This window comes from Talpa occidentalis, unplaced genomic scaffold, assembly GCF_014898055.3.
Source record: "Talpa occidentalis isolate TD23 unplaced genomic scaffold, MPIMG_talOcc4v2.1 talOcc4.16, whole genome shotgun sequence".
NCBI lineage: Eukaryota > Metazoa > Chordata > Mammalia > Eulipotyphla > Talpidae > Talpa > Talpa occidentalis.
The window spans coordinates 62,861,609-62,875,151 of NW_023601653.1; the positions used below are offsets into that span (position 1 = coordinate 62,861,609).

The window sequence follows — 13,543 nt, forward strand, 5'->3', positions numbered from 1 at the left end:
TCTGCATATATTAAAGAGATATCTATGATGTCTATGAAATAATTAAAGGAAATGCATTACACATTTGTTTTTACTACAATCTTGTAGGTAAAGATGAAATTGTGTAATGACATAGAATGGATAGCAGTTCTATTATGAGAAACAAATGTACTCAACAACTTAATTTTCTATCCTTTTTTAAAAAAAGATTTATTTATGCGTACAAGAGCTGGGGTACAGGCCAAAAATATGGGGGGTGAGAGGACCCACCAGAGACAGAGTGGGGAACAGAACAGGCAGACTGACTGAAATACACTGCTGAGGGGAGCAGCGGGTGAGCCGGGAGAGGTCTGCTTCGCCATGTGGGTATCTCCCTGGCCGGGGATCGAATTGTGCTGCAGAGGCTGCGGATTGCTTCATAGTGCAGTGCTTAACCCCTTGCGCCACTAGGGAGACCCAACAACTTAATTTTCATGAGTAGAATTCTTATGAAATTTTAGCATAATCCAAATGAAGAGAAATCACCTTCACATCTGATTTATTCATTTATTTGTATTCATATCTCACTCCTAGCAATATTAGCACTATAATGTAAGGATATGTCTACCTTTTTTCCTGCTAACTCCCTAGGATATAAAGTCAGCCTTTGGATGCGATATTATGGTGCCTAATAAAGGGATGAGCAAACTATATGAGGGCTGAAAAACCAATAAAAAAAACCAATGCATCACAAAAATGTAAGTCCATGGATATTCTCCTTCTATTTCTTCACCACTCAAATGCCAATAAGCAAATCTGCACACTATAAATTCCAATCACCGTATTAGATTGGGTAGTCTAAATGCTGTCACTACTAGGCTTAAATCACAAAGTAATGCAAACCCAACATCAATTTAATTTTGTTCTTCTAATAATACTGTGGTGTCTGAGAACCTTCTCTATGCAGTTATCATAGGAATCAGGTTGTTCAAAAATAAACTATCTTTAACATGTGGCTCCTGAGATAGCTGAGGAGTCATTTCCATTCCAGACAGTCAGGAGGGAAAAGGTAAATGTGGGAGTGAGCATGCAGACTTTCCCCAGCATAGATCTGTAAATGTGCACACAATTTCCAACCATGTGACACACTGCCTGAGCCTAGCACACATTCTTTCTCTACAATCAAGAAAGAAGATGAGGGCCTTCCTGGTGGCACAAGGAGTTAAGACGCAGCCTGTGGAACTGTCCACAGCTTCTGCAGCACGAGTTCAATCCCTAGCCAGCCAGGGAGCTACCCACATGGCGCAGCAGACCTCTCCTGTCTCACCCGCTGCTCCCCTCAGCAGTGTATTTCAGTCAGTCTGCCTGTTCTGTTCCCTACTCTGTCTCTGGTGAATCCTCTCACCCTCCACAGTTCTGGCCTGAACCCCAGTTCTTGTATGCATAAATAAATAAATCTTAAAAAAAAAGAAGATGAGAACATGGAATTTGGATGGCACTTACATCATTTCAATTCCCACAGATAATAAAAAAATAAATTATTTTAAAATCAGAGATGTCCTTCCATAATGCATGACACAGCTTGTTAATCTCCCTGTGCTACTATGTTCATACCCTGGCATAGGTGTTAACTTCTTTTTCTGTTTCTTCAAAAATTGGAAAGAATTAAGTTCCACTAAATGTCCCTATCTTTATAAATTCATAATTTGTCCTGCACTACAACTTCATTATGCATAGTCAGTATATTTTGCTTACTATTTCTGACTTAGCTACACAATATTATGCATAAATTATTTATAGTTGCTTTTTCCTAGGACCTGGAGTGCTCCTTGAAGTGGAAGTAATATTAAATTATTAATAAATCATGTTGAATCAACAAAAATACTTTATTGGCAGAGTATCTTGTTGATGAGTGACAAATAATGACAACTTAAAACATTCTTTTCCTTAACAATTTCTATTCAAAGTCACAAGTATTTGCATTCAAAGATATGACTCAGGAGATAAAAGTACAAATATGTGGAAAACATCTCTCTCACATTTGCATGTTGACATACCTGTTTTCATCTTTTCAGTCATTTGCACAGGTAGAAAATTGCAGCTGGTGCCAAGGACAAGAGGGCATCATCAGCAAGGACTCTGGACATGACATAGTAGCTGACTATATAAGTAATAAGAAAGGTGTTGATGGAAGTTTGTATTTCTTAGCAGAACTATTTAGTGTGGCACTGGAATTATAATTCAGAGAGAATGAACCATCTTTTGTGAAGATCGCTGAGATGTAGCAGGGTCTGGATTGTCCTTGCTGGAGTTATGATGAACACATGTACAGAAAGCAACATGAATGGATGTCAATCTGCATCTAGGTAACTCTAGAACTGTCAGTGAGACACAACATTGGAGATACCTTCCTAGAAATGTCGACTGCAGTGAAAACCTCCTTTCTGGTGGTGGTCACAGGAGAAATCACCTTAGGGCTGCTGGGAAACGGGTTCATTGCGCTGGTCTACTGCAGGGAGTGGGTCAAGAAGGGGACAATCTCATCAGCCGATTTCATCCTGACCAGCTTGGCTGTGGCCAGAATCCTTCAACTGTGGATAACAATATTGGACTCATATATTGTGGGGTTCTTTCCACACCTGTATTTGTGTGGTGAATTAGCAAGAGTGGTGTCTCTTCTTTGGTCACTGATTAATCACTTATCTACCTGGGCAGCCACCTGCCTCAGCATTTTCTACTTCCTGAAGATTGCCACCTTCTCCCACTTCATTTTCCTCTGGCTGAAGTGGAGAATGAACAGAGTGCTTCTTGTCATTTTCCTGGGGTCTTTGTTTTTATTGTGTGCAACTGTCTTCTTACATGTTGTTCTTATTGATTTTTGGATGGGTACTTACAGAGTACAGGAAAGAAACACGACTTCGTATGTGGATGCAAATTATATTTTCTATCTGAGAAGCCTGATTCTTCTTAGCATGACCTACATAATCCCCTTCTTCCTGTCCCTGACCTCTTTGGTCCTTTTGTTTCTGTCCTTGGTGAGACACACCAGGAATTTGCAGCGCAACTCCATGGCTTCCCGGGACTCCAGCACAGAGGCCCATAAAAGGGCCATGAAAATGGTGACAACCTTCCTGCTTCTCTTCATCATATACTTTATCTCCACTCTCATTACAAGTTGGGATATCTTTAAGATAAATAGGTTTTGGGCCAAGATATTTTTTGTGATGTTTTCAAATGTCTTTCTCTCAGGTCACTCATTTGTTTTAATTCTGGGAAACAACAAGCTAAGACAGATTGCCTCAAGACTAAGGTTGTCGTCTTAAATTTTCTGGAGGAACAGCAAAGCCCTTAGTTTCATAGCTTTGGAAAGAAGTCCCTGTATTCTTGGGGAAAATATTGTCATAGAAGACTTTGTAGGCTCATTGTTAATTTCAACATCTCTTTCCAGGAGTTCATTTAGTGTTTTAAACGGTAATAAAATTTCCCTTAAAGTAAGTGTTTTAACTAACATTGTGATCTGATACAATATTTGCTTAATGGAAATATATCTGCAATAATATTTCCTGTTTACAAAAGAAAATCTGAGACATAAAAAGCAAAGGTTATAAAATTATATAATGGCACATTACTAAACATGTATACAATACACATAATATGCACTATCTGTGTATTTATTTGTAGGCATATGGTAACATATACAATGTGAACAACTGTATATGAAATCAGTCATTTTTTGAGGTAGTGATAAATTTGAATTTTGAATAGGAAAAATTTTATGAAATATTAAGTGTAATAATGGGTATTGATACTTTCTATAAATAAAAGTTGTAAATATTAGTCTGATATTACTAATTTTGGAAAGTATATAAAACAATGGGAATTTTCTTACATTACTCATAGAATTATAAATTGTTAAAAAAAATAGTGCAGCAAAAAGGCAACATGTGATAAAGGTGGCGATATATACTAATACTCATTAATCTCACTCCAATTTTTATGGTGTAGGGTATCTTTGATATGGGCATGCCAGGAAATAGTTGCAAAAATGTTCAAGTAACTATTGTTCCTAATAGCTGGCACTGAGAAATCATACAAATGTCCATCATTGTTAAAATGGGTAAATCAATCACAGCATTAGACACAACAGAAGACTCTAAAACAATGAAAAAAATACAGTTTAGATCTATAAATTATTTTCTTGATAGAGAAGAGAAAATTCTATGTAAGAAGGCACAATTGTTAAAGCAAAATATTCAGTGTAATGTTTGGTTATGTTTGTATTTGTAGTGCTACTTTGGTTACTGTAATAAAATAAATATTTAATCACCACAGTTGGGAATGCAAACAAGCAGGTGGAGAATTTGCTTGCAAATTTTGCTATGAAAATATGAAAGATTATATACTCTATAATTGTAAAGAGGATATGGTCATGTCTACATGCAAATACTTTAAATGCTAAGTAATGTTTGTAGAAGAAAGTAAGACAAATAGCAAATGAATTATAGATATTCTTGTGTTTTCCTTCCTTGTAAAGAATGGAAAACAAATAGCAAATGAATTATAGATACGCTGGTTTTAAATTAGTATTGATAAGTGGTATATGAAGATACTCTCTCAAGCTAGCCCTAATGCTGAGAATATTAATATAAATATCATAAGGCCATGGAGAAGATTGGTAATTTTCTTCAATGACAGTAATCTGTACCACTTAGAAAACTTAATTAAGGCACACCAATCTCTTAGTGTTCTCCCATTTAGTTGTCTTCACCCTCCTCATCCACCCGCCCCCCTCACCACTATGTACCTCATTTAATGATTTATATTTGAAATGCTTACAAACATAAGTTGGACATGACTAAATGCTTCCTTAAAGATCAGTGTGGGTAACTTTAGTAAATGAAATATTTCACGGCAAACTGAATACATTTAGAAATTGAGAGTTATTTGATTTAAATGTGTTACATGAGCAAATTATTCATATGTGATCTTGATCACAGAGTTAAGGCACATTAGAAGTAGAATAAAAGTAAAAGAACAGCTGAAAAGTAAGTCATGGAGTAGGATGTATTAGCATTGTGATTGATGTATTAGCGTTTGAATGTCTTGAAATCAAGTTCTGCTTCAACTTTCCCTGTAATGAGACCTGCGCTGATGACGAGAGAAATAAACTGCCGTCCAAGAAAATCTGCTCACCTCACATCCATTACCAATTCCTCGCAACTTGGTAGAAAGAAACTAGACTGTGATTTTATTTGTTCTGTGACTAAAGTTTGGAAAAAGAAGAAGATTGTTACTATTTCCTTTTTAATTGCTATAATAAAAAGGTTTTTTAAACAATGTTCTGAGTATTTTATACGGTTTTCCCATAAAGATGACTTATAGAAGAGCAAAATAACGTTCATAACACACAAACAATAAGATTGAGAAAATTAATAATTAAAACCAATTCAACACACTTATTTGGTTACCAGTTAGACTAGAAGAAGTGAGAATTAGTCGATTTAGAAGATAAATACCCAGAATGAAACACAAAGAGATAAAGAGATGGAAAATAAGGCTAGAGGGTAAGAGACATGAGGTTCACAGTCACAAAGTCTAACATACTCCAAGACTTCTGGAAGATAGAAGAGAGAAAATGCAATAGTGGTGATAGTCTCCAAAGGGATAAAATTTCAATTCATTCACTTAAAAAGTCATCAAAACTTAGATAACTGAAGCAATTTAACTTAGAAACTCTACAGGAAACCAAAGACCAAAGAAAATCTTGTTAAAGTCAGCCATAAATTATAGATTATATTAAAAGGAACAATAGTTTGAATGATTTTAAAGTATTTCATGTGTACCTGGAAGCCAGTTAATTTGACTTATGTGCAATTTAGGATGGATCTCCCCGGGGGCAACTGGACTCTGAAGGTCCTGGCATCTCCTGCAAACAGTTCACTAACTTTGGCCTGTTCTCACGGTGATTACCACAGTGGTGATTACAAAACTGGGCCAGCCTTTGTGTCAAGTCTACTAATTTCCCATTTATCAAGTAAATTTACATAAGTGAGCTCAGAGCCAAAGGGCAAGGAGTCACTTTGTCCATGTTTGGCAGATACTGCAAAATCACTTCCCAAAAGGTGCAACTACAGTGCGGATAAACAATTTTCTCTTCTCTTCTCTTCTCTTCTCTTCTCTTCTCTTCTCTTCTCTTCTCTTCTCTTCTCTTCTCTTCTCTTCTCTTCTCTTCTCTTCTCTTCTCTTCTCTTCTCTTCTCTTCTCTTCTCTTCTCTTCTCTTCTTTCTCTTCTCTTCTCTTCTCTTTTCTCTTTTTTGTATTTGAAGAGCAGCTTTATTAGAAAGGGATAGGAGAGTAAAAGACACTTGCAGGCAGAAAGACACAAGCAGGCAGAAAGAGCTACCCCGAAAGGGATAGGTCTGCTGAGAGAGGCCTGCATGGTTGCAGGCAGGAGGCCTTGAGGAGAGCGGCCTCCTCTGAGGGAGGTCAGTGAAGAGAAGTCCCGCATGATACAGGTCATGGGCAGCCAGAAAGCTGCTGCCCTGCAGAGGGAGAGAGTTGGTAAAAAGAGGCACCTACATAGTCACAGGTGGGCAGTGGGCGTGCTGCTGAGGATCAACAATTTTCAAGAAAATGAGGTGCTCTGCCCCATTTACTTTCTTGGCAAAATTATTCAGGGCTCCTCCCATTTGTAAAATACTCTCACTCCCCTCTGAGCACCCCAGAGGTCTCACTCAATGTAAGGGCAGGAAGACCACAGAGCAGGTTTTCTATGATCGCATGCAGACCGGAGGAAAGGAGGAAAGAGTCCTGGAGCCTTCAGTGGCTTTTTTGCAGGCTTTTATTTGGATTTACCAGGTACACGGCAGGCAGGGGTGCTGGGGGGCCGGGAGGCTGGCAGTCCTCCCAGCCCCCAGCAAGTCTTTACTCTTTCTGGGCTCTCCGGGTTTCTCTCTGCTTCTCTGCTCTCAGCTTCTCTGCTTCTCCAGGCTTCTACTGGCATCCCCATGACGCCGCCCTTAAAAAGCCCAGTCTCAGCCCAGGTGAATCCCATCTGCCTATGCCCACACCCTATTCCAGGTGCCCGCCATCAGGCATGCATTCAGGACCGCAAGGATCCATCATCTATCCTGATGGCGGGAGGGCAGAAAAGCCTGACATTTTTTCCTTACCCTACACTCAATTACAGCATTATTTTTGAACTCTAGGATCTGATCTATATCCTGTTTGGGGATAGCGCCTCTTCATCCAGAAATCAAGGAAGAGAACTATCTGTCAAAGGTGTGGCACCACTCATTGAAGTCAATGTCCTAATCGTGGAACCAAGGTAGTATGTTATTTATAAATCAAGGGGGAACTAAGCTTGCAGATGGAATCAAGGCATCTAATCAGTTGACTTTGTAACATGGAGATTATCCTGGATTAGCCACGTGTGCTGATTAGAATCACCTGAGCCTGATTAAGTGTTGGCAGGAGACAGAAGGCCTGAGTCAGAGAAAGACCCGTGAGGATGGAAACAGCTAGCAGAGTTATGTGTACACTGGCCTGGAAGAAGAGAGGGTGGGTGACCTTAGGAAAGTGGATAAATTCCAGCAGGAAGAACAAGCAAGAAATGAAACTTTCCTAAATCCTCAAAGACAAATCCATTCACTGACATCTTGATTTTAGCCCAGTGAGTTCAATTTTAGGTTTAAGACCTCCAGAATGGTATGATAATAACTTTGTGTTGTTTAAGCCAGCAAATTTGTGATCAGTTGTTACAGGAAACAAACACAACTTTCGATAAAACTTGCTGTATTCTTCACCATAGACAGCTTCCATATTCACAAATTCTCTAAACACATGACTTCTGACCATGAGTCCTTTGCATGATCTGAAAAACACTGTCAAATTTCTGAATATGTACTGCATATTAGTTAAATTTTCTAAAGAATGAGACCAATAGGTAATAGTTGCATATAGATAAAGACACAGGAAAAAAATAAATTAAAAGAAACTGGCTCACACCATTACCGATGTTGAGAAGTCATGAGTTAGATAAGGGACAAGACCAGGTGAACAGATGGTATGGCTCCAGAGTAAGTCAAAGACCTGAGCACCAGGGGGCCTCCCTGGTGGTGCAAGGAGTTAAGCACAGCACTGTGAAACTATCCATAGCCTGCAGCCTCTGCAGCATGAGTTCAATCCCCAGCCAGCCAGGGAGGTATCCAAATGGCACAGCAGACCTCTCCTGTCTCGCCCTCTGCTCGCCTCAGCAGTGTATTTCAGTCAGTCTGCCTGTCCTGCTCCCCACTCTGTCTCTGGTGAATCCTCTCACTCCCCACACCTCAGGCCTGTACCCCAGTTCTTGTATGCATAAATAAATCAATCTTAAAAAAAACAAAACAAAAACCTGAGTACCAGGACAGTCTATGTAGTCAGCTTCAGTCATGATCTGAGTCTAAGACTGGCAGTCTGGGAATGATGTTGAGCATGAGGACTGCCATGTACAGAGAGCATGAATTCTCTTGCTCAGCTCTATTTTTGCTCTAGTGCTCTATCCAAGACCTTCAGTGAATTAGATGAGGCCCACCCACCATGGAGAGAGCAATCTGCTTTGCTCAGACTGCTGGCTTAAATGTTAATCTTGCAGAAACACCATCGTTGGTAGACCCAGAATAATGTTTAAGCTAATGGCTGACCAACCTGTGACACATAAAATTAACTATCACAGGTCCACTTCTAAAAACTTGGCATCCATACACCTCTCCCTAAATCATTTTTGAGCTCAAAATAAAGATAATATCAAGTCATAATTCTGCCTGACATATGTGACTATGCTGTGTTCAACCAAAAACATGCAAACCCCTTCCCCAGATTTGGTGGTAAGATCTTTGAGTGAAGTTTACTCTCGTTGGCATTCTGCAACTTCAGTACTGTGATGTATAAAATTAGCAATACTTGAATACTATATCAAGTCAATATAAACTTGTTAATAATAGAGTGTAAGAGAGGGAGTAAAACCTAGAGAATTTATATATATATATAACATGTATATTCGATATTCAAATATACAAAATATTCCTAAAAATTAAGCAAGAATTAATTCAGCAAGTTATAATACTTGTTTTATAACAGGTCGCCGGGTCATAAATGGTATTATAATGAACTTCTATTACTCATTTGGTGTTCCCTTTGCTTCAGAAGAATCCTCAACTGGTCACTGATTTTTAACCAAAGGGAACAAACCTTCATTCTTGAAGGGCCTGGTCATTAGTAGTCCTGTTTAGCTAGCATTGTTGTAGTTTTCTGCTGACATAAATCACAGTGCAGGCTAATACTAAGAGACTATTTAAGGGATCTCCATATTGCAGACATGTTTCTAACCTCCATCATGGAGTCCAATTTTCCCTTGGTAGTCAATCTTGATTATCCCTGTCAGCACAGTAACTTCCTTCTTCCTTTGTTGATTTAGAGGTATGAGGACTCCAAAGTAACCAGGTGGCATTCTCACATTCAGTTCAATGGAACCATTGTGTCTCCTGGTACTAGTGTACCTCTCCTTGTAATATGACCTCTCAACCAGCAGAGCATAAAGTCAGTGGAGACATTAAGCAAAAATTAGCTGTTGGGATACTAGAGGTGACAATGAATGGAGTCAGTGGAACTTGCCCTTCCCCATGCCCACCACCCTTATTTCCAGCCTTAGTTTCTGGATTTCTTAATCTTAGCTCTTGGAGAAACCAACACATTGCCTGCTGATTCCAAGCGTATGTGGAGAATTTTACTCTGGTCTTGCACAGTATCATACCAGTTGGCACCATAACTGTGTCTTCCAAAGGACATTCTACCATTTTGTCACACTAGCCACTTTGGGATGGTGAGGAGTATGGTAGATACTCATCTGGGTTTTATAAGCAAGGGCTTAGTACCACACTTGTATTGAAGTTAATTCTTGTGTCAGAATAGGACTCAGCAATTTTTTTTCTCCTTGTAGATGAGACAAACCTCATGGCTCTGTGTATTTAAAAAACAAAGAAAAAAATTATACACCAAACCCAACACCATATAAATATTATGCAACTATTTTCTAGAAGCATTCTTGTTTTCTCTTTTGTATTAGGCCTTGTATGATCACCTTTCTACATGAACCTGGTATTAAAAAAACTAAGTACAGGGCCTCCCTGGTGGTGCAGGGTAAGTGTCAGCACTATGAAGCTATCAGCAGCCACTGCAGCATGAGTTCCATCCCTGGCCAGGGAGCTACCCACATGGTACAGCAGACCTCTCCTGTCTCGCCTGCTGTTCCCTTCAGCAGTGCATTTCAGTAGATCTGCCTGTTCTGCTCCCCACTCTGTCTCTGGTGAATCCTCTCACCACCCACTCCCCACCTTTGGCCTGCACCCCAGTTCTTGTATGCAAAAATAAATAAAATAAATCTTTAAAAAAAGTACAGAATGATGACCATCCTGAGCCTCCCTGGTGGGCTAGGGCTTAAGTCTCAGCACTATCACCACGACAGCCTGAATTTGATCCCCGGCCAGGGAGCTAACCTATTTGGCAGAGCAGACCTTTCATGTCTTGCCTGCTGCTCCCCTCAGCTGTGTATTTCAGTAGATCTGCCTGTTCTGCTCCCCACTCTGTCTCTGGTGAATTCTTTCACCCCCCGCACCTCTGACCTACACATTTCTTCTATGCAAAAATAAATAAATTTAAAAAAAAGAATGATGGCCATGTAAATTATGACCAAGCTTCACCTACTAATTTGGATATTAATTCTATAATCAGTGGAAGGGGTTTGCAAATTTTACTAGTCACAACTATATTTGTGAACACAAATTCTGAGAGGTTAAACAAGGAAACAAATAGCAAGACAATGAAAGAGGATATGTCTTTATTTGAATGCTAGCAAATGAGAATTCAGCTTTCACGTTGACCTCACTTATGAACTATTCCAGCCCACAATAAGAAGTGAAATCATACAATTAAGAATCAATTTGAGGGGCCTCCTTGTGTGGCACAGGGGTTAAAGACAGTACTGTGAAGCTATCGCCAGCCACTACAGCATGATTTCTATCCCTGGCCAGGGAACAACCCACATAGCACAGCAGACCTCTCCTCTCTCACCTGCTGCTCCCCTCAGCAGTGTATTTCAGTAGATCTGCCTATTCTGCTCCCCACTCTGTCTCTGGTGGATCTTTTCACCCCCCACATCTCTGGCCTACACCCCAGCTCTTGTGTGCATGAATAAATAAATCTTTTAAAAAAAAGAATCAATTTGAACTATTTGGAGAATAACAATGATTTTTTTTTTTAAAAAGACATTATTGAACTTGTCTATTAGCACACCTGGTGTTCTCCTGCTTGACATTAGTCACAGAATTGAAAATAAGCAAAACTTCACTGTGCATTCAAAAATCAGCTGCACATGTATCTTTGGTCAGAAAATCAACAGCAATGATCTTAGACTTGATTTTTTGCTTTTTTTCTAGACATGATAACTTTACTGCTGAGCATTGCTGCCAACAGAGTCATGTTAGAATTTATTCTAGGAAATTTGGCCAATGGCTTCATAGTGCTGGTGAACTGCATTGACTGGGCCAGGAGACAAAGGTTCTCCTCAGTGGATGGTTCTCCTTACTGCTCTGGCGGTTTCCAGAATTGGTTTGCTCTGGGTAATATTAATAATTTGGTATGCAACTGTGTTTAATTCCACTTTGTGTAGTTTAAATCATTTATAATGATTATGAATATTGCCTGGATAATAAGTCACTACTTTAGCACCAGGTTTGCTACAATTCCCAGCGTATTTTGTTTGCTCAAGATTTCTCCAGCCTTACATTTCTGTACCTAAAGTGGAGAGTTGGAAGTGTGCTTCTCATATTACCATTTGGGAGTTTGGTCTTTTTGGTTTCCCAACTTGCATTTTGAAGCCTAGATGGAAATACTCTGACAAGAGAATATAAAGGACACATCAATTGGAACACCAAATTCAGAGGCATTGTGCCATCTTCCAGATAGGACCTATTCACGCTGGCAAACTTCACACCCTTTACTATGTCCCTGGTGTCTTTTCTGCTGTTAATCTTCTCCCTGTGGAAACATCTCAAGAGGATGCAGCTCAGGCACAAAGGGTATGAAGACCCCAGCACCAGGATCCGCATCAGATCCGTACAGACCATGGTCTCCTTTCTCCTGCTATTGGCCAGTTACTTCTTGGTTGTCATCTTCACAGTTTGGAATGATAGTAGCCTCTCGAACAACCTGGCCCACATACTTTGCAATGTTCTTTTAATCCTATATCCTTCCAGTCACTCATATTTATTTTTTTAATATTTATTTATTTATGCATACAAGAATTGGGGTACAGGTAGAAGTGTGGGGGGGTGAGAGGATTCTCCAGAGACAGAGTGGGGAGCAGAACAGGCAGACTGACTGAAATACACTGCTGAGGGGAGCAGTGGGCGAGTCAGGAGAGGTCTGCTGCGCCATGTGGGTAGCTCCCTGGCTGGGGATCAAACTTGAACTCATGCTATAGTGGTTGTGAATAGCTTCATAGATTGCTCCTTAACCCCTTGCACCACCAGGGAGGTCCACACTCATAATTCTTGATTTGGGGAAACAAGAAGCTAAAGCAGGCCTGTGTGTCATTTCTGAGGCAGCTGAGGTACTGGCTGAAGGAAAGGAAGTGGGTGGGAGTTCCTGAGTCTATGGGCAGAAAATGAACTGATAAAGTTTAACACTTTATACTCCTTCTGCTTCTTCTAATGTGTGTATAATTTAATATTTCCCAAATATTATATTTATGCTTTTATAGAAGTAACAACTTATACCAAGAAATCATTGCTATTTTCATTGTAGTTAGTGGCATACATATATACCCCAGGGTGTTTAGATTTCATTGCTTGAACTCCCAGTCTTTTGGATGGTAATGCTATTCTGTTCCAAATCACATGGTGAGGATGTCAGCTTAGAACAAATATTATTGCACCACGCGTCCTTACTTCATAGTTAATAGGGAGCAATGGGAACTGATGCTTGGATAAATGCATATGATAAAATTCAAGAGTGGCAGACATATTTACAGTTCATGTTACATGAATGTACAATAAATAGTGCTTAAGAATATGAGATGGTAGAAGGAGGTGAGAAGTTGAGAAGAGGATCAAGTTGTATAACAGGGATGAAGAGGAAAGGAAATGATCATGACCTGCTTTCAATGTTGGTCTCGTTCCAAGTGCAGATAGGGAAGCTATTTGTTCCAGGTTTTGAATTAAGATCTTTTTAAAAGTGATCTCTGATGTCAATTATTTCATTTTCTCCTAAACTTTTTTTTTGGCCTCTGAATTGCCAATTTTCTCCTCCCCAAAATTTATTTTAAACTTCATTTTAAGAAGATTAAATTGTTCTCTATCTTAAAACATTTAAATTTAAGGATTTTTTTAAAATGTGGTGTGTCATACAGTGAACATTCTGTATATATATGGAGTCTATGTAATAATTATAGAAAATGTCTTCAAGACCTGTTTTATTTTAATTTGTGGAAGTTTTCAAAAAAAATCATGTTGACATACTCTTGAGATCACCGTCTGTAAAAAAATGTACA

General features: G+C 39.3%; 1 protein-coding gene across 1 annotated transcript; it reads left to right on the forward strand.

Moving 5' to 3' along the window:
- Positions 1-11,431: 11,431 nt before the first annotated feature.
- Positions 11,432-12,662, forward strand: LOC119246975 (putative taste receptor type 2 member 36). The gene is given in 4 exon segments (XM_037513202.1): positions 11,432-11,566; positions 11,568-11,612; positions 11,959-12,171; positions 12,552-12,662. Coding segments are annotated over 4 exon segments (504 nt in total).
- Positions 12,663-13,543: the final 881 nt, after the last annotated feature.